The sequence below is a fragment of the Bos mutus genome, chromosome 3 (genome assembly GCF_027580195.1).
Source record: "Bos mutus isolate GX-2022 chromosome 3, NWIPB_WYAK_1.1, whole genome shotgun sequence".
Taxonomy (NCBI): Eukaryota; Metazoa; Chordata; class Mammalia; order Artiodactyla; family Bovidae; genus Bos; species Bos mutus.
Genome location: NC_091619.1, coordinates 55,366,378 through 55,388,980, shown reverse-complemented (window position 1 = coordinate 55,388,980; position 22,603 = coordinate 55,366,378). Strand labels below are relative to the sequence as shown.

Sequence of the window (22,603 nt, the reverse complement as noted above, 5' to 3'; positions counted from 1 at the left end):
AACATTCTATGTGTCTTGTCAGCTCCCAAGTGATGCTGACACTGCTGGTACGAGGAACACATATGATTAGCAAAGGTTTAAAGAAGAAACATGACTTCTTCATAATGGTGGTATTTTCCCCCTATTTTCATGTCTCATGAGGTCATTATAGTTGGAGAAACACATATTATAGTGGACCAGACTACATTTTCAAATTCTACTTCTCCATTTCAATTTCCACTAAAGTTTTTCCTAATATTGCTAAAACAAAAATGTACTTATTTTTCTTTGTGCATTTCAAGCTTGGATTTAACCTTTATGCTTCTATTAATCCTGAAACTCTTAGGGAAAAAAAGTTTAGTTCTGACTCACTCTCTAGAACATTATCCTACTCAAGGACTCTATCTTACTCATATCTGTATTTCTTAGTATCTAGGACAGTGCTGAATATATATAATTAAAAATAATTGGTTTCATTTAATTAATGCTTATATGTGCTAAGTACTGTAAATTAATCACCTCATTCAGTTCAGTTCAGTCACTCGGTCATGTCCGATTCTTTGCGACCCCATGGACTGCAGCACGCCAGGCCTCCCTGTCCATCACCAACTCCTGGTTTATTCAAATTCATGTCAATTGAGTCAATGATGCCATCCAACCATCTCATCCTCTGTCGTCCCCTTCTCCTCCTGCCTTCAATATTTCCCAGCATCAGGGTCTTTACAAATCAGTCAGTTCTTTGCATCAGGTGGCCAAAATATTGGAGTTTCAGCTTCAACATCAGTCCTTCCAATGAACACCCAGGACTGATCTCCTTTAGGATGGACTGGTTGGATCTCCTTGCAGTCCAAGGGACTCTTAAGAGTCTTCTCCAACACCACAGTTCAAAAGCATCAATTCTTCAGCGCTCAGCTTTCTTTATAGTCCAACTCTCATATCCATACATGACTACTGAAAAACCATAGCCTTGACTAGATGGACCTTTGCTGGCAAAGTAATGTCTCTGCTTTTTAATATGTTATCTAGGTTGGTCATAACTTTCCTTCCAAGGAGTAAGTGTCTTTTAGTTTCATGGCTGCAGTCACCATCTGCAGTGATTTTGGAGCCCCCCAAAATAAAGTCTGACACTGTTTCCACTGTTTCCCCATCTATTTCCCATGAAATGATGGGACCGGATGCCATGATCTTAGTTTTCTGAATGTTGAGCTTTAAGGCAACTTATTCACTGTCCACTTTCACCTTCATCAAGAGGCTTTTTAGTTCCTCTTCACATTCTGCCATAAGGGTGGTGTCATCTGCATATCTGAGGTTATTGATATTTCTCCCGGCAATCTTGATTCCAGCTTGTGTTTCTTCCTGTCCATCGTTTCTCATGATGTACTCTGCATATAAGTTAAATAAACAGGGTGACAATACACAGCCTTACGTACTCCTTTTCCCATTTGGAACCAGTCTGTTGTTCCATGTCCAGTTCTAACTGTTGCTTCCTGGCCTGCATACAAATTTCTCAAGAGGCAGGTGAGGTGGTCTGGTATTCCCATCTCTTTCAGAATTTTCAACAGTTTAATGTGATCCACACAGTCAAAGGCTTTGGCATAGTCAATAAAGCAGAAATAGATGTTTTTCTGGAACTCTCTTGCTTTTTCCATGATCCAGCAGATGTTGGCAATTTGATCTCTGGTTCCTCTGCCTTTTCTAAAACCAGCTTGAACATCCGGAAGTTCATGCTTCACATATTGCTGAAGCCTGGCTTAGAGAATTTTGAGCATTACTTTGCTGATGTGTGAGATGAGTGCAATTATGCGGTAGTTTGAGCATTCTTTGGCGTTGCCTTTTAGACATCCTCAAATTATATTTTGTCTACAGCAGTGTTTTTCAACCTTTTTTTCATTATCAACCCTTAACAAGCATATGTAGACATTTTTAAATTACGCAGTTTTATATGCAATTATGCAGTTGAAAGTTGCACCTTCATGAAATTTCAATACCATAGACGTGTTTTATATATGTTTATTCTGTGGTAGAAGTAACTTTTGTAGGACTAAAAAACCACGGTAATATCTAAGACTTTTTGACCCCTAAGAACCAAAACTCAGAGTTCAAACTGTTCTGCCCTTAGCATATACATAGTAAATGGTTTGTTGACTTAACAGATGTGGAATAAAAAATAATATGCTGAAATGATATAATTAATCCAATGAAATGTAATATAATATGTGTTTTATAAACAAAATACAAATGCTAGCAACTATTTAAATATTCTGGATTTAAAATTTTTTATTAAAATATGAGGGACAAGTTATGTCACTTAAAATATAATCATGGATTTGAAATATTTTCCTACAGGTAGACTGCTTGTTCATGAGTGGGCCCATCTCCGCTGGGGAGTATTTGATGAGTACAATGATGATGAGCCTTTCTACAGAGCAAAGTCAAGGAAAATTGAAGCAACAAGGCATGACTATTTACATTTTTAAATTACTGCTGGCAGTAACTTATTTTCCTTAGACTGATTCCTTTAAAAACCTTTCTTTCATTTTTGTCCCAACACAGGTAATGAATGCCATATCACAAAACAGAGCTTTTTGGTTTTTTAAGAAAATGTACCTGAAAGAAACTGCTTGTCCATTTAAAATACACATAGATTCAAGAGCATCTGGCAGTCAAGTTGATTTATTTTTATACCTCTCTACCATAGCTGCCAGAACTCATTTGTGCTAAGTAAATGCTCTATGTGAAGGATTGTACTATGTTCTAGGAGGTAAAAATTATTTACACTACAAAAGAATGAAAAAAACAAGTAGTGGAGAATGCCAGCTGAGTAGGAAATCAACCAGCTTCAAAGAGCCAAGGAGAAATTTCTTGAGATTAATAAGGTTTATGTTACAATACCTGTGAAGCATCACACTTAACATAGATAATCCTCCTGATTATGAGATCAAGAGAACAGAATATGTGGGGTACTAAATGTAAAATTGGATGCCAGCTGCTTAATCAATCTTAGATGCCCTGCTGGGGATGGGGACTTATTAAAAAATGTGAAATTTCAAATGAAATTTGAAATTTTCACAAATTTCAGTGACGATTCTTCCTCAGCACCAGAGCACCAAGCTTTAGGATGCATATTTCAAAGATTATTATTTTGATAACATTTGTTTAGATTATGCATGCATGCTAAGTCACTTCAGTCGTGTCTGACCCTTTGCCAAACTATGGACGGTGGCTTGCCAGGCTCCTCTGTCCATGGGATTCTCCAGGGAAGAATGCTGGAATGTGTTGTGCCCTTCTTTCTCTAGGGGATCATCCCAATCCAGGGATCGAATCCATGTCTCTTATGTCTCCTGCTTTGGCAGGTGGGTTCTTTACCACTAGTGCCACCTGGGAAGCTCTTTGTTTAGGTCATACTCTCCTAAAAGCCTAGTCTCTGCTACAGAATATTCATCATGGTTGTTAACATGTGAAAGTGAAAGTTGCTCAGTCATGTCTGACTTGTCCATGGAATTCTCCAGTCCAGAATACTGGAGTGGGTAGCCTTTCCCTTCTCCAGGGGATCTTTCCGACCCAGGGACCTAACCCAGATCTCCCGCATTGCAGGCGGATTCTTTATCAGCTGAGCCACAGGGGAAGCCCAAGAAGACTATAGTGGGTAGGCTATCCCTTCTCCAGTGGATCTTCCCAATCCAGGAATTGAACCAGGGTTTCCTGCATTGCAGGCGGATTCTTTACCAACTGAGTTATAAGTTGTTAACATAGGTAACGCTATTAAGTTTACTGAGTTTGGGGCAATAGAGGCATAGACATATTTAGAAGACTTACAAAATTACTGACTAAAATCTAGTCTCTGTTTCTTTAATTTGGACTGGAACACATTGAAAAGATAAGCTACACTAACATTACAACATATTTGGTGCAATCACTGTCACCTGCTGCAAATTCCATGCAATGAGATACATGTCTAAAATTCCTCTACTATTGTTTACTGGCCTTGGCAGAACCCCAGTCTTTCCTTCTAGCCACATTTCACTTTGCATAAAAATGCTCCTTGAATAATCCAAACACTTGTAGCTATGCAACATTTCATTCTTTTGAAGAAAATTTCTTTGAGTGAGGAATACACAAAAAGTCTTAGGCTAAAGTGGTACCAAGAGTAAATGATTTCACGAGATGCCTTTTCCAGATTCCTGCAATGTATTTACCATCACAAGGTTACTGGGAGAGATGTTTGGAAAAGGGGAGCCTACAGTCACTAGTATAAGTGGGACAACAGAAGATTTAATTCCAGTGGACTCACCCTTTGCATAGACAGGAGATTCTACTTCAAATTTCCCTCAAAAATTTCTTGTAAAACAAATAAGCTACCTGGTGGGAACACTTAAACTTTGCTGTCAAAATAGGATGTGTGTGGTATACAAATAAGAATAAAAATCTTGATAAAGACCATTATTAACAACCTTGACAAGAAGACCACTTAATATTTTATAAAAATTTTAATGATTAGACTGGCTCAAAGACTAACTGTCACATATTTTCAGGTGTTCCACGAGTATCACTGGCTTGAATAGAGTGTATATGTGTGAAGGAGGTAGCTGTGTAACAAATAGGGAATGCAGAATTGATTCCAAGACAAAACTGTATGAAAAAAATTGTCAATTCTTCCCTGATAAAGATCAAACTGAAAAGACATCCATAATGTTTATGCAAGGTATTGATTCTGTAAGTATACCAACCAATCATTACTTCAGTTTGTGTTGATACATTTATAATCAAAGGACTTGCTATCATGTTTATAAATTATCTATGCAGGTGACCTGAGGGATTACATGTATTTTTATTGAATTCTTTAACATTGACTGGCAGACAGTAAGCACTCAAGTAGTGTTACCTATTATTATTGAAAATCTGCCTTACTAAGACGTTTCCTCCCTTAAATCATATTTCATTCAATAAGCATTTTTAAAGAAAAGGTTTTTAATGTTTTCAGATCTGTTGGTGAGTTTTTAAATGCACCCCATACAATTTTTTTTTCATTTTATAATATTAACCTTTTAGGTCACTGAATTCTGTAATGAAAAAAGCCATAACCAAGAAGCTCCGACTCTACAAAACAAAATGTGCAATTATAGAAGCACATGGGAGGTGATCAGCAACTCTGAGGATTTTAAAAACACAACGGCTATGTTGGCACCACCCCCTCCACCTGTCTTCTCCTTGCTAAAGTTCAGTGAAAGAATTGTGTGCTTAGTTCTCGATAAGTCTGGAAGCATGGCGGTGAGTTCACGGGCCCATTTTTCCTGGAAGTAGGGACAGGGCAGTGATTGAATGTCTAAGAAGATTCTGACTGCTACCTGCACCTGGGTTCTTCTAAAATGCATGGTGGCCTAAGTACTGTCACCTCCTGTGATCTTGACCTCAAGAGGGGCAATGAACATTATAATGAAAGAAGGATGGTAATAAGAGTTAGAAGGACCTAATCCAAGAATTTTCTTTCCCAGAAAATGGAGAGTTTATTGAGGAGAACTTTTAAGTCTTTAGTAAAGCTTTTGTTGCAGGATCAGAACTGGAGATTGAAATGTGTAATTATTTCCTAATCTTACTCCCTTTATCTATTGAAAATACTTGACAGGCATGAAGAAAGAGTGAATTCAGAGCTTCCAAACTACATTCCAAATCAAGGAACAAGATCAACCAGGAGGATTCTTAACATGTTTCTCTTATTTATACTCTCTATAGGAATGACCTCCTTATGCTCAAATACATAGACAAAAAGCATCACTATCAAGAAGAGATGGCCAGATTCAGTCATTCATTCCTTCTACCACATTAAGAGAATGGTACTAGGCTTGTACTAGGCTTTAGGAATAGAGATCCATATCCTTGAAAAGTTCATAGATGAATAAAGAAAGATTTCACTCTCTTCCCCATCATGAATTAATACTTAATTATATTTCAATATTTGGCGTAGGTATCCACTTTGTCCAGGACATGGGCTGGTTTTCCAGGATGGGCTAAGGGCATTTCTGTAGTTCTTTCACAGTGACCTGGGTGTGTGTTTAGTCACTCAGTCATGTCCAACTCTTTGTGACCCCATGAACTGTAGGCTCCTCTGTCCATGGGCTTTTCCAGGCAAGAATACTGGGGTGCCATTTTCTCCTCCAGGGGATCTTCTTGATCCAGGGATTGAACCCATGTCTCCTGTGTCTCATGCATTTCAGGCAAATTCTTTACCTGTTGAGTCATCAGGGTTCCCCTTATTACTATATATTATATTGAAATTACACATTTTTCTCCCACTATTCTATGAATACCTCTCGGACTTGAAACCATCTTATCTAGGAACCAGGTCTCCTAGGACTTGAAGTAGTCTGTCTCATCTTTGTGTCCTTTTGTCTAGAATATGGTTTATCACATGTAGGCATTCAATAAATAATTGTTGAAATGAATGGACTATAAATGAGCAGATGGAATGTGTCAAAAGGATGGCACATCTGAGGCAGAATAAAGCATGCTGAAGATCAGGAATAATGTATTCAACAAATGGGGGTTGATGAGTTAGTGGAAATGGCAGAGGATGATACAGCTGGCTGAAATAATCCACAGTACTACAGGGTTTCAGAAAGAACATCAGAGTGCTAGACCTCACCACATAACAATGTTTTAGGAAGAGTCCCTGGGGAGAGATGAGATTCTTAATTGGGAGAGAAGATGAGCAGTTTTCCCTAGACAGGGTGCAGGCATAGTCAAGTTTAAAGGTAAAGCAAAATGGTCGACACAACCCGCTAAGATGGAGATGTATTATAGAAGAAGTTCCTCACTGTGATTTGTTTCTAAGCAGTTCAGAGGGAAACTTGGGCATGTGTTGGGAACAGGTGCCACAGGTCAATTGGTATTGAGGGACTGGAAAAGACCAGTGCATGAAAAGGTGTACATCCTAGGGTATTCACCTAGAAAATAAGGACTTGAATCCTAGTGGGTTACCAGAGAACCAATTACGGTTAATCCATTAGTGGAAATGTGGTGGGATGTGGTTAGGTGTAGAAGCAGAAACGGGCGAGGTGAAATTTAGAGTAAATTTCATCTTTTGGTTAGTCAGGTGGCCAGGGAATGGAGAGATTTCAGTCTCTAGTTGGAGTCCATGATGGTCTGGTTTGATATTGATATTATGGGACCTGGGGAGTAGTTTCATCTTGATACAACTGGAACAGAGGATCCCAGGAGTACTCAAGCAGTCTCTAACATTTGAGTCAGATCTGATCAGATCAGTCACTCAGTCATGTCCAACTGTTTGCAAGCCCGTGAATCGCAGCACCCCAGGCCTCCCTGTCCATCACCAATTCCCAGAGTTCACTCAAACTCATGTCCGTCGAGTCAGTGATGCCATCCAGCCATCTCATCCTCTGGCGTCCCCTTCTCCTTCTGCCCCCAATCCCTCCCAGCATCAGAGTCTTTTCCGATGAGTCAACTCTTCGCATGAGGTGGCCAAAGTACTGGAGTTTCAGCTTTAGCATCATTCCTTCCAAAGAAATCCCAGGGCTGATCTCCTTCAGAATGGACTGGTTGGATCTCCTTACAGTCCAAGGGACTCTCAAGAGTCTTCTCCAACACCACAGTTCAAAAGCATCAATTCTTTGGTGCTCAGCCTTCTTCACAGTCCAACTCTCACATCCATACATGACCACTGGAAAAACCATAGCCTTGACTAGACGAACCTTTGTTGGCAAAGTAATGTCTCTGCTTTTGAATATGCTATCTAGGTTGGTCGTAACTTTCCTTCCAAGGAGCAAGCGTCTTTTAATTTCATGGCTGCAGTCACCATCTGCAGTGATTTTGGAGCCCAGAAAAATAAAGTCTGACACTGTTTCCACTGTTTCTCCATCTAATTCCCATGAAGTGGTGGGACTGGATGCCATGACCTTCGTTTTCTGAATGTTGAGCTTTAAGCCAACTTTTTCACTCTCCTCTTTCACTTTCATCAAGAGGCTGTTGAGTTCCTCTTCACTTTCTGCCATAGGGTGGTGTCATCTGCCTATCTGAGGTTATTGATATTTTTCCCAGCAATCTTGATTCCAGCTTGTGCTTCTTCCAGTCCAGCATTTCTCATGATGTACTCTGCATATAAATTAAATAAACAGGGTGACAATATACAGCCTTGACGAACTCCTTTTCCTATTTGGAACCAGTCTGTTGTTCCATGTCCAGTTCTAACTGTTGCTTCCTGACCTGCATACAGATTTCTCAAGAGGCAGATCAGGTGGTCTGGTATTCCCATCTCTTTCAGAATTTTCCACAGTTTATTGTGATCCACACAGTCAAAGGCTTTGGCATAGTCAATAAAGCAGACCCCCCAATTCCAACCCAACCTCCACCATCCTCTATACCTCTAATTTAGGTGCTTAGAAGCCAAGAATCAGCTCTAGTTAAAAACCTGTGTTCCTTAATATACTATACATATGTATTACATAAGGCTTCCCAGGTGGCTCAGTGGGTAAAGAATCCACCTGTAATGCAGGAGACCACCTGCAATACAAAAGATGCGGGTTCAGTCCCTGGGTTAGGAAGATCCCCTCGAGAAGGAAATGGCAAACCACTACAGTATTCTTTCCTGGAGAATCCCATGGGCAGAAGAGCCTGGCAGGCTACAGTTCATGGAGTTGCAAAAGAGTCGGACACAACTTAGCAATCAAACCACCTTGTATTACATAATAAACAGAACTGTATTTTTAATTGTATCAATTGAAAAAATTTGCTTTCTTAAATAACATCAATTACTATTGATAGAAAACCTTTAACAACAAAGTCTGTTCACTCATTTTATGTGATCTTCTATTACTTTCTGGTCAAAAATTACTTGTTTTTATTACCCGTTTTTATTCAGGCTTCTAATCGTCTAAATCGAATGAACCAAGCGGCCCAACATTTCCTGCTGCAGACTGTCGAAAATGGATCTTGGGTGGGGATGGTGCACTTTGACAGTTCTGCCTCCATCAAAAGTAATCTAATCCAAATCATAAGCAGCAGTGAACGAAGAAAGCTCTTGGAAAGTTTACCTACAGCTGCTAGTGGAGGAACTTCCATCTGCAGTGGAATTGAATCAGGATTTCAGGTGAAAACCATACTTCAAATATACTTTGTTTATTACTAGAACATTTTTATGTTAAGTGATGCTCCTCATACTTGCTCCCTAATTTTAACATAAGTAATTCTAAAAAGTAGAGAACTAATCACATAGAGAAATTCACTTGCCCATCTTTTCATTAAAAGAAATCGATGAGCAAAGTAATGGGTAAATAAATGACTATTACAGTTTCACTGGAGTATAAGCCCAATGAGGTCAGAGACTTTGTCTTATTACCATGCAGCAGTCAGTGCTCAAGGAATGTTAATTAAATAAGAGGGCTTGAGCAGCAAGAGTCATCCAATTTTAAGCAATGAAGCAAGTTATATGGTATGATTCTCCTTCAGAGCAATCCTCATTTTAGCTTCTGTTATATTCAGTTAGGGAAACTAATGTTTATCTGTCACAGTTCCAGATGTAGCAAGAACTGTTAATCATACTTAGGGTAAGGAATACTGGTCATAACATGAGTTGTGACATCATCAGAGTACTGGCTATGCTACTTACTAGCCATGTGATCTAGGCACAGTCATCAGCCTCCTTGGAAATTAGTCTCCAATGCCTTACGTATAAAATATAGGAAAATAAGAATGCTTCACTTATAGGATTATTATGAGACTTAAGAAAATGATACGTTTGTACTTAGGACAATAGTCATTATACTACATAGTAAACATATAATTCATACTAATTATTATTACAAATCTTATTTTTATCCAAATGGTCATCTTGAGCTCAAAATTAATATCAATTGCATCATTTTCCTGCATAGAAAACATGTCCCTTCACAGTCCATAAGATAAAGTCTGAATTCCTCAGTGTGATGTTATTTAACAGCTTCTCATTCTATGATAAGCTTGCCCTCACCTCTCTTGCCAGCCTTTTTTTTTCAGTTCTCCCTTACCAATACTCTATGCGTCAACCAATTTACTGCACACATTGTTCTCCAAGCCCCTATGTACTAACAGCCTCCATACATGTAATTCCCCTGTCTAAAATGCTTCTTTTCTGTCTTTGCATGCCAAAATTCTATTCATTCTTCAAAATCCTTGCTCCTATCAAATGTTCCTGTTTTATGAATTAATGGCATTTTAGTATAGTTTTCTAACATGAAGTCTGGGTTCATACTCCAATAATCACTTACCAGATTTCTTACCCTAAGCATTCTTCACCTCACTAGCTTTTAATTACCTCATCAATAAAATTGAGTATGAATGTTAGCCTGTAGGGTTGTTCGTGTTTAATTTATTCAATACATATTTATTGTAGGGAGTAACCATAATATATTTTAATTTATTAACACGTATTTATGTAAGAAGCAAATCTCACATGTTAATTTATTGGGAACAGATAACATACAGATAAATCTATCAATTATTTTTTTTAACTGAAGGTTGTAGAGATAATCTTGTGAAGTGACCAAATAAATGTGATGTGATTAAGTAAGAGGGAAAAGAGGGACAAAGCCTACTTTAGAAGAGAGGATCTATCTGAAGGGTGATGGTTAAGCTAAGATTTGAAGGATGAGAAGGAGCCAGCCATTCAGGTAGAAAGAAAAGGGCAAAGTCCCTTGGGAATGAGGTGAACAAAAACTGAATTATTTAAGAAATGATAGAAGCCAGTGACACTGGGATTTGGTAAGTAGGGGGAATGAAATGTAATTGCCAGGTAGAAAATGGCTATATTCTTCAAACCCTCAAAAAATACGATGAGGTTTGTATTTTAAACACAACAGAAGGGCTTTAAGCACAAAAGACATAATTAATTCATATTTTGGGAAGATGACTCTGGTTACCCTGTATCAAATAAAATGTAAGGATTAAGACTGGTAGTAGAGTAGTAATCTAGGGACAGGTTGACAGTTTGGAGTTGGATTAAATTACAAAATGTGTAAAACACATTTAACTCACAGCAAATTTCAGTAAATGGTAGCAGTTTAATATTATAGTTTCTCTTTATTGATTATATTAGTTTTGCCTTTGCCAATCATCTCTATGTTTCCTCAGTCTCTCACCCAACTCCCAATAAATATCTTTAAATGTAATTATTTCCATGAATACAAAATCCATGTAGTTCCTGCTGAATCTCCAGCAGTCAGTACAGTGAATAACACACTGCAAGTGTTCAGTGAATAAAATAATACAAGGGAGACATGAAGGACAGAGAACCCTGCTTCATCTTTAAATCTTCATTTGTTCCCAAATGTGTAGGGGGGGATGTGATTGGGATGCTGTATAAATGCTATAATGCATGAAAACATTTCCTAAATTTTAATTTAGTTCTAGTATACATTGAGCCATATTTCACATATATTAAAAAAGTACATTCAGAAAACTAAGATCATGGCATCTGGTCCCATCGCTGCATGGCAAATAGATAGAGGAACAATGGAAACAGTGAGAGACTTTATTTGGGGGGGCTCCAAAATAACTGCGAGTTGGACTGTGAAGAAAGCTGAGCACTGAAGAATTGATGCTTTTGAACTGTGGTGTTGGAGAAGACTCTTGAGAGTCCCTTGAACTGCAAGGAGATCCAACCAGTCCATTCTAAAGGAGATCAGCCCTGGGTGTTCTTTGGAAGGATTGATGCTAAAGCTGAGACTCCAGTACTTTGGCCACCTCATGCGAAGAGTTGGCTCATTGGAAAAGACTCTGATGATGGGAGGGATTGGGGGCAGGAGAAGAAGGAGATGACAGAGGATGAGATGGCTGGACGGCATCACCAACTCGATGGATGTCAGTTTGAGTGAACTCCGGGAGATGGCGATGGATAGGGAGGCCTGGCGTGCTGAATTCATGGGGTCGCAAAGAGTTGGACACGACTGAGCGACTGAACTGAATTGACTGAACTGAAAATCACTGCAGATGGTGACTACAGCCATGAAATTAAAAGACACTTGCTCCTTGAAAGAAAAGCTATAACCAACCTAGACAGCATATTAAAAAGCAGAAACATTACTTTCCCAAAGAAGGTCCATCTAGTCAAAGCTATGGTTTTCCAGTAGTCATGTATGGATGGGAGAGTTGGACTATAAAGAAAGTTGAGTACTGAAGAATTGATGCTTTGAAGTCCCTTGGACTGCAAGAAGATGAAACCAGTCAATCCTAAAGGAAATCTGTCCTGAATATTAATTGAAAGGACTGATGCTGACGCTGAAGCTCCAACACTTAGGCCACCTGATGTGAAGAACTGAAAAGACCCTGATGCTGGGAAAGATTGAAGGCGGGAAGAGAAGTGGTCTACAGAGGATGAGATGGTTGGATGATATCACCGACTCGATGGACATGAATTGAGCAAGCTCCGAGAGTTAGTGATGGACAGGGAAGCCTGGTGTGCTGTAGTCCATGGGATCACAAAGAGTCGGACACAACTGAGCGACTGAACTGACTGAACTGAAAATTATATATAACAGTCATTCTTTGCCTCAAAACCTGCAAAAATTGAAACAAGACTGGTCACATTGTATCCTGACACCAGCATTAGTAAGATTTTTTACATTGTAAACCCTTCTTTGTAAACATATACACATCTCCACTACAAGTTCAGGAAAGCCACTGATAGCCTATCATTTTTTTTCCTCTTGGACTGGACTCGGTTTCTCAAAATGATGTATCAAGAAGCCACTTCCAATAAAGCTGTCAAAGAAGATGAAATACAGTTTCCTTCCTGAGATAAATTCTCTTTATCCTTTCTTATGGGTGCCTAGATTCAAAACTCTGTGTTTCAAACTGTTTAGCTTTATAGGAAATGGTTCAAATCATAAATAGGACACATTCTCAGTAAGTCATATATTCTCTTAGCACCATTAATATGCTTAGTTATGTGCTTGTGACTATTAGAGATTAATTAAAAATTATATAACAAGATTTTTAACCTGTGTAGAACTTTCCATATCTTTTGTTTATTAGCATACTGAGGATACCCTAATTTGGAACCAACAGCTTCTTTAAAAATGTTGAGGTGAACTCTTAATGCATCTAGCTGCATACAGAACCAAAGAAGCAGAAAAATATTTAATGCCATTATATGCTTGGTGTCTGATTTTCCTGAGTGCCACAGAATGGGATATCATAGTCATTGTACTCAAGTAGGATTTTCCATACCCCTACTCCCACACAACTTCATCTGAGCAAACATTTCCTACAGTGGGTGGAGAGAAAATAAAAAGTCCTGTTTAAATTCCCCTAGCGTTGTGATTACAGATCCTTTGATTTAAAAATGAAGCTGTCTCCTCTTTTCTGCACACTATTTTCTATGTCCATTTTTATCCTAATCTCTCCCAGGCCTAGTTGACCTAAGATCACCTGTAATAATGCTCTGATTATATTTGTAGGCAATTAGAAACGCTGACTTCCGAATAGATGGATCTGAAATAGTGCTGCTGACTGATGGGGAGGATAGCACTGCAAAGTCTTGTATTGAGAAAGTGAAACAAAGTGGAGCCATCATTCATTTTATTGCTCTTGGACCAGATGCTGCTCAAGCAGTCAAAGAGATGAGCATTGCAACAGGTAAAATATGACATACATCCTTTGATAGCAATATATAAATGTAGAGGCTGACAATTCAACAAGTTCTCTTAAGCTCCTACTCTGCAGGTGCTGTGCCAGGAGCTCGGGATCAGAGTTAAACCAGAAATGATCTCAAGGTGCCAACAGTCCCGAGAGACAAAAAACACTGCTAATCAGAAAAGCATAGTCAGATAACACTCCTCCATAACAAGAGACATACATAGGTGCCAAACACCATGTGAGCAGATGGAGTCATTGATTCTCTCAGCTTTGAATAAAGTCAGGGAAACAAGGCATGAGAGATGAGGAGCTAGACGTTTATCAATTTGTTTGCTTTCTCTGGAAGAAAAAAGAATGACAGAGAATATAAAGCATATTGGGGTGACAATGCAAGCCACATTGAAGGATAGTGAGAAATACATGAGACTAGAGAATAGACTGGAAGTTAAGGGGTGGGTTTAACAGAAGCTCAGGCTATAAATATAGTAATAACAAGTTTTCTAGATTAAACGTAAAATAACTACTATCTTACAGACAGAGACATGTGAAGAAAATGGACTACATGTGTTCAGTGCCTTCTTAAACATAGTAGAGAATACATAATTTATAACATTATAAAAATCAATTATTGTATTGAATTGACCTCTAATGTTACCATACAAACACTTGCTTTTTAATGCTTAATTGTACAAACTCCCATCATTTCCAAGTAATTTTATAGCCATTGTAAAGTATTTCTGTCCTAAATATCCCTCCAAAAATATTGTTTTTAAACTTGTCTCTATTGCTTATCATTTTTTTATCTGCTCATTGCCAAATTTTGTCAGGATGCTTCAATATGAAATCTCTTTGCTTCAATATGAAATCTCCTTAACCTTTCTGATTCTGACCCACTCTGGCAGGAAAACTTGAAAGCTGATGTGGTTAGAACTGTATCTTAAATAATCATTAAAGTGAATAATTCTCCTAAAGGTTATGTGATCCTGTGAGCTTTAGTTCATGAAATTATAACATCTCCTTTCACATTCTTTAGTTAGTTGATGCATTTAAACCAGAAAGATTTCTATTAGTGGAGTTTAAAGGTAGCTTACCTCCCAGTTATGACATTTTTTAGGTAACATTTCAGAGATAATCTTTATACCTATCTGATTTGGGTTTATTTTTATAATACATACTGAAACTATGGTTTTGTTTACCCTGATATTGCCTTAATCACTAAAATGTGAAAAGCACTTATTTTCTGAAAAGCAACCTAGTTAATGTATTTATATTTTAGGAGGAAAATATATTTATGCTTCAGATGAAGGCCAGAACAACGGCCTTATTGATGCTTTTGCAGCCCTTGCATCAGAGAACATCGATGCCTCCCAGCAATCTCTTCAGGTCAGAGTTCCTAGTCCTTGAGTGTTAATGTTTGGATTTAGACCTAACCAAGAAAAATCATCTGGTTGTTACAAGTTTTGAGTTCTATATCATCACCAGGTGGCTCAGTGGTAAATAATCTGCCTGCCAATTTAGGAGATGCTGGGTGGATCCCTGGGTGGGGAAGATCCCCTGGAGGAGGAAAGGGCAATCCATTCCAGTATTCTTATCCAGAGAATTCCATGGACTAGGAGCCTGTAGGGCTATAGTCCATGGGGTCACAAAGAGTCAGAAACAACTGAGTGACTGAGCACTTTATTTTAAGTCAAGAAAAATGGTAAACAGAGGGCAATACACACACATACACACACAGAACTAATTTTCTCAGAGGTAGTTTAGCACTTCAATGCTAAATCCTAGTGTAGGTGCTCACCAAGACAGCTGGGAAAATAATAACAGGGCCATATCTCCAGCTGTAAATCCTACTGTCCTGCTCTAATGCTTTTATTATACCCTGTTCTCTCCTCAGTAGCTATATTTCCACACTTTCTGACTGACAACTGTCATCCCAATTAGCTTTCAAAGAGATCGCAAGCCTAAAGTGGTATGCCATATTTAAGTTTGTTCTCAAGACAGAAATTTTAAAATATGTAAAACAGAAGAAAAGCATAAAATTACTCTCTTCTACAGTTATTAATTTTTTATATATTTAAACAGCTTGAAAGTAAGGGATTAAAACTCAACAGTAATGACTGGATGAATGGCACTGTAATAATTGATAGCACTGTGGGAAAGGACACGTTCTTTCTCATCACATGGAACCAACAACTTCCCTCTATTTACCTCTTTGATCCCAATGGAATACCAATGGGGACTTTCATAGTGGATTCAGCTTCCAAAATGGCCTATCTCAGTATTAAAGGAGCTACAAAGGTAAGCAATTAATTTTTAGACCTCCTTGCAAATTTTACAGGTGAAAATACATCATTTGATATCATAAATATGGATGCCAATACATCATTTCAAAATTAAGATAAAGTAGAATGTACTTGATATGACTGTATGGTCCTGAAAATTTTGGTGACAGAGGGGAAAAAAAAAGAAGTTAAGCATTAGAAGAAAGGAAGAGAAAGGAAAAAATTAAGATGGCTAAGGATAACTTTGAGGGGACAATGTAGTAAGTCTGTGCAGCTTGCTGTGTAGATAGCTACAAAGCTATTTCTTATACCAGATCATAGGGGAGCTTCCCTGATAACTCAGTTGGTAAAGAATATGCCTACAATGCAGGAGACCCCAGTTTGATTCCTGGCTCAGGAAGATCTGCTGGAGAAGGCATAGGCTACCCACTCCAATGTTCTTAGTCTTCTCTTGTGGCTCAACTGGTAAAGAATCTGCCTGCAATGCAGGAGACCTGGGTTCGATCCCTGGGTTGGGAAGATTCCCTAGAGAAGGGAAAGGCTACCCACTCCAATATTGTGGCCTAGAGAATTCCACGGACTATTGTCCATGGGGTCGCAAAGAGTTGGACATGACTGAGCGACTTTCACTTTCATTTTTCACCAGGTTATAGAGTCTGTAGACTCTGAGGTCTAAGGATAAGTCCAAGATCAAGGCAAACTTTCCAAAACTTATTTTTATCAGTGGAGATTTCATAAACTTTGAATACCAGGCATGATAATAGGATATTCTTTCCAAACTACCTCAACTCTTACCTCTTTACCCTCAAAACTCTTAAAGCTCTATAAACTCTAAATGTTTATTCAGTAACATACTTAATAGTTTAGAGTTAGTGTAAAAACAGAAAATAGCTTGCTGTTGGATACTTATTCCAATTTTATTGAATTTTTAGGTGGGTGTGTGGACTTACAATATTCAAGCAAAAGCAAGCTCAGAAACATTGACTATAACAGTAAATTCTCGGGCAGCAAACTCTTCTGTGCCTCCAATCACAGTGAATGCTAAAATGAATAAAGATACAAACAGCTATCCCAGCCCACTGATTGTTTATGCAGAAATTCTACAAGGGTATTTACCCATTCTTGGAGCCAACGTGACTGCTTTCATTGAATCGAAATTTGGAGAAACAGAAGTTTTGGAACTTTTGGATAATGGTGCAGGTAAATCACAGGTTTCTCTGAACAAGTCTAAATGTTCATAACTTAGGATATGTTATGAGTCCCTGAGGAAGTGTGGGGCAGAGGGACAGGCATCAGAAAATTGATGCAGATTATGGATGAACAACTGGACCAGGGTGAAATTCTATCCAGGTAACAACTCCAAAGTGATTTGCAAGTGTCTTACACATGGTAGAGCACTCAATGAACTTTATTTACTGTCATTACTGTTCTTTCTTTCATTTAGACAACCAATGTCTTCCAATAAATAGGAAAGTATCATTGCTGAGATTGAGGACAGCATCAAGAATTCTGAATAAGTATTTCTTAGAGGTATATAACCAAGAAAGTCTGGCCAGAGACAGTGAAACACAAGTAGTAGTATGGAATGAAGCAGTACAATTTGGGTCCCTGGCAGGGAGGGGATGCCAGCCGTGAGAAATTCCCAACAGCTGGATAAAAAGTTCACATATAATCTTAGGGACTGAGACCAAAGGAAGCTGGATCTGCCATCAGAGAGAAGGGGACATTACTGGGTCATCATCAGATACCAGATCTGACTGGGAGGTATCAAAATAGAGTATTGACTGCTCTCTATCTCCTTGGTCTGTATGGGTGAGTGGTACTGTACTTTAAAACCTTTTCCCAACTCTGAATTGTTCTGGGAACTAACACTTCTTTAGAGAGGTCATTTAGTAAAGAAATTACTATCTCAGTAAACGTCTAAGTTGTCAGAATTTTCAATTAGCTTCTTTTCAATGTAGTTAAATCAGCCAGCTTATAACCTATCATCAACTAGAGTTGGCCCTGTGAGAAGTTTAGAAGGCAAAAGTCTTTGGTTTATCAATGCCTTTATCTAATATGACAATATTTTCTTAAATTATCCCGTGACTCTCTTTCTCCCAACCCCTTCCATGCTACGTTAAAACTCCTGTATCTTGTTTCATTTCTCAAGGAGAAATAAAATTTCTCAAATAAAACTCAAATAATTTGGGACACCTTTACCTAAGAAAGCATAGGTGCTTAAGAATGACTTTACCTAAGAAAGCATTGGTAATTAACAATGACTTGGAGCAGGGGTTCTCAAATTTTAACTCCTGAAGTGAAACTCCTAAAGAGCTTGTTTTATAACACAGAATGGGAACACCAGAAAAACTTTCATTCCTTATATGATCCAGAGAAACGCAGATGCTGTTGGTCTAAGGATTTCATTTTAAGAATCTCTCTCAGAGTCTTAACCCTCCTGAGAAATGTGTTTGCAAGTTAACAAAACTCTCTAGTACTGGTGATATGAAGAAATATCCTCATGATACAGTATTCCTGAGCTCTCCTAAACGTTTATTCTAAAAACAGATGGGATTTTCCACTGTTAGACCAGAAAATTAATCGATCATAGTGTAAGAGGTTACGATTAAAATGAAAAATTAGACATTGAAGATAAGTTATAATACGTAATTTGTAGGTTATAGCAATGAGAATTAAATCTTATGCAAAGATAATATTTCTTTAGTGGGGATCCTTTGATTTGGAGAGAGAGAGACAACATAATTGTGCTTAAAGCATGAGCTGCAAACAGTATATATGAGTATATATACCAGTATGTCTATGTCTATGTAATAATATATTATTACAAATAGAAAGGGAAAAAATGGAAGCAGTGAAAGATTTTATTTTCTTGGTCTCCAAAATCACTGCAGTGATAGCAGCCATGAAATTAAAAGACTCTTGCTTCTTGGAAGAAAAGCTATGACAAAACTAGATAGCATATTAAAAAGCAGAGACATCACTTTGCTGACAAAGGTCTGAATAGTCAAAGCTATGGTTTTTCCAGTAGTCATGTACAGATGTAAAAGTTGGACCATAAAGAAGGCTGAGCGCCAAAGAATTGATGCTTTTGCACTGTGGTGCTGGAGAAGACTCTTGGGAGAATATTAAACCATTCAATCCTAAAGGAAATAAACACTGGATATTCATTGGAAGGACTGTTGCTGAAGCTCTAATACTTTGGTCACGTGATGCAAAGAGCTGATTCATTGGAAAAGACCCTGATGCTAGGAAAGACTGAAGGCAAAAGGAGAAGAGGGCTGAGGATTAGATGGTTCGGTTCAGTTCAGTTCAGTCACTCAGTCATGTCCAACTCTTTGCGACCCCATGAATCACAGCACGCCAGGCCTCCCTGTCCATCACCAACTCCGGGAGTTCACTCAGACTCACGTCCATTGAGTCAGTGATGCCATCCAGCCATCTCATCCTCTGTCGTCCCCTTCTCCTCCTGCCCCCAATCCCTCCCAGCATCAGAGTCTTTTCCAATGAGTCAACTCTTCGCATGAGGTGGCCAAAGTATTGGAGTTTCAGCTTTAGCATCATTCCTTCCAAAGAAATCCCAGGGCTGATCTCCTTCAGAATGGACTGGTTGGATCTCCTTGCAGTCCAAGGCACTCTCAAGAGTCTTCTCCAATAGTTAGATAGCACCATTGACTCAATGGACATGAATTTCAGCAAACTCTGGGAGATAGCAAAGGACAAGGAAGCTTGGCGTGCTGCAGTTCATGGGGTCACAAAAAGTCAGACACAACTTAGTGACTGAACAACAATCACGACAAAAATAATACACACACACACATACACACACACACACACACACACTCGGGCTTCCCAGATGGCACCAGTGGTAAAGAGGCCACCTGCCAATGCAGGAGACATAAGAGGCTCAGGTTTGATTCCTGGGTCAGGAAGATCTCCTGGAAGAGGGCATGACAACCCACTCCAGTACTCTTGCCTGAAGAATCCCACAGACAGAGGACATTGGTGGGCTACAGTCTGCAGGGTTGCAGAGTCTGACAGGACTGAAGCGACTTAGTATGCATGCATATGTACACACACAAACACAGTACCACTAGGATATACATCCCACAAGATACTGGTTGGCAGAGCAAAATGGAAATATTCCCCAAGGGGTCAATCACAAAATAGGGAGATGAATAAAAGCAATATGCTTATAAAGCCCATATGCTTGACTTAGAAAATACTTAAGTTTTTATTTTTCTTTACATTAGTAATTTATTCCTTCACTTCCATAACAAGGTGCTGATTCTTTCAAGAATGATGGAGTGTACTCTAGATACTTTACAACTTATAAAGAAAATGGCCCATATAACTTAAAAGTACGGGCTCATGGAGGAGAAAATGCTGTCACATGGAACTTAAGGCATCCACTGAATAGAGCTGCATACATACCAGGCTGGGTAGTAGATGGTGAGTACTTCATAATATCTGAAGTCAATGGTGGCTTGAATAATTGTGAGTTGGTATGATTAAGGCTACAAATGTTTTATAACTTCAGAGTATAGCTTCTCCCATTTCTGGAATGAATTCTCAGTCATATGACAGTTTGCCTCCATATTAACCTAAGCTTTGGTACAGTGTCTTTGGTATAGACATTTCTATGAAAGCCAGCCATTATTACATTTGTTTGGAGCAAATGACCTATATCAACAAAAATTTGCCCCATTTTCAGCTCAGGATGAAGTAAAGAGGCTAATATGTTATGTACTTAACTAGAAACCAATGGTAGAATTTATCCATCTGATTACAAATACCTTTATTTGCAAAGTTTTTATTTAGTCAAAGGGAAAAATGTGTAGAGAAAAGCAATGAAAAATATTAAGAATCCATTTTAATTGGCTTTCCTTTGTTTTGTCCCTTATGTCACCCTTATAGGGGCTTTCTGTTGCAATATAATCTGAATATTATTCGTTAGCACTTGCAACAGGGAGGAAGTGTGAAACCTGACACAAGTGACTGAAAGGGAACCAGTATAAATTCCCCCAGATTTATTCCCATCTTTAGGGTAATTTAAGAAATAAAGCAACTCCTCTATTTTTTAAGCACATATTAACTATATAACAATATTCCCATTCAGGACAGTCTTAATTCCAAAGCAATTTATTATCCAGTTCTACCCTACAATACTCTGGTCAGGATGCTAAAGCAAGAATTCTTCTACCAACTGAATCCTTATGATCTTGTCACCAAAACTAATAAAAGGCAACTGTGTATATGGAAAAAAAAAGGAGGGGGAAATTTAGGATAAAAAAATACAATTCATTGAGTTCTGAAAATATTAGTGTAGATTTGTCCATTAAATACCAGGAATTTGTAATGCAGGCAACATTGAAGGGAATCCACCAAGACCAGAAAATGATGAGGACACTCAGACAAATGTGGAGAGTTTCACCCGAGTAGCAACAGGAGGTGCATTTGTGGTTTCCAATGTTCCACAGTCTCCCTCATTCCTTGACCTCTTCCCGCCAAGTCAAATCACAGATCTTGAAGCCACATCAAATGAGGATGAGATCAATCTAACATGGACAGCACCAGGAGATGATTTTGATGTTGGAAAAGGTAAGGACTATGTGTCATGCACTTGTTGATTAAGTGAAAGTTGCTTGTTGCAAAAGCAAGTGTCTAAGGGTGTGTGAGAGGAAAATAATTTACAATTAATAGCTCAACAAAGTATTAATTTTATAATCTCGTGTTATGAATCATCGTGTGGCACATTATAACCTGCCATGTATCATTTGCAGAGTTTAAAAATCAGAATTCAGCTTTTATGGAAAAATAAATAAGGCTCTGGATGTGAGCATAACTTTGGCATGACTAACAGCATTTTGGAGGAGAATGAAAAAAGATTTCATATAATATGCTCTAGTTTCTAAACTACATATAACTTTTTTTCTTAGTTCAAGAGTATATCATAAGAATAAGTGAAAGCATCCTGGATCTAAGGGATAATTTTGATGATGCTCTGCAAGTAAACACTACTGCTCTGTTACCAAAAGAGGCCAACTCCAAGGAAACCTTCACATTCAAACCAGGAAACATCTCAGAAGAAAATGAAACCCACATATTCATTGCCATTCAAAGTGTGGATAAAAGCAATTTGACATCAAAAGTATCCAACATTGTGCAAGTAGCTTTGTTTGTTCAAGAAGATTACATTCCTGATGAAATTCATCCAGATACTAGTCCTGATAAAAATCCCCCTAAGTCCGGACTCAGCATTTATGCCTTGGTGTTGTTAGTGGTTGGCTCTGTGGTAATTGTTAGTCTGATTTTAAGCATCACCATTTGTATCGTAAACAAGAGAAGAAATCCTAGAAGACCTAGAACAGGGTTTTAAGAATATATCAACAACAAAATTAAAGGATGTTTCAGAATTTTTAAATTTATCATGTGTGAAAATAATTTTAAGAGTTTTACAAGGAACCCTTTGATTAAATATAAACATAAAGAGATATTTGAAAAATTGTAAATCAATATTAAATTAAACAATTTGTATTTATTAATTTACCAAAAGGTTATAAAGATCTTTTCATATTCATACCTGGTTACATATTATCTGACACAAAAGTTCTCTATAAAATTCAAATTTCATCAAGAAGTTAAAACTGTCTATTGGAGTGGTCAAAATGCAAATGTAAGAAGGCAAATAAACAATATTTTTGAGAAATGAATTTGTTCTC

The 22,603-nt window shown here is 38.1% G+C and overlaps 1 protein-coding gene across 1 annotated transcript in view; it reads left to right on the top strand.

Annotated features, from left to right (window-relative positions):
* Positions 1-22,260, top strand: part of CLCA4 (chloride channel accessory 4) — a 30,616-nt gene extending 8,356 nt beyond the window's left edge. Inside the window, exons 4-14 of the mRNA XM_005888431.3 lie at positions 2,326-2,434; positions 4,512-4,692; positions 5,029-5,247; positions 8,852-9,079; positions 13,425-13,602; positions 14,879-14,985; positions 15,682-15,897; positions 16,814-17,081; positions 20,163-20,333; positions 21,246-21,482; positions 21,821-22,260. Coding sequence (XP_005888493.2) covers positions 2,326-2,434; positions 4,512-4,692; positions 5,029-5,247; positions 8,852-9,079; positions 13,425-13,602; positions 14,879-14,985; positions 15,682-15,897; positions 16,814-17,081; positions 20,163-20,333; positions 21,246-21,482; positions 21,821-22,260 — 2,354 coding nt within the window. The remainder of the gene's footprint in view (positions 1-2,325; positions 2,435-4,511; positions 4,693-5,028; positions 5,248-8,851; positions 9,080-13,424; positions 13,603-14,878; positions 14,986-15,681; positions 15,898-16,813; positions 17,082-20,162; positions 20,334-21,245; positions 21,483-21,820) is intronic.
* Positions 22,261-22,603: the final 343 nt, after the last annotated feature.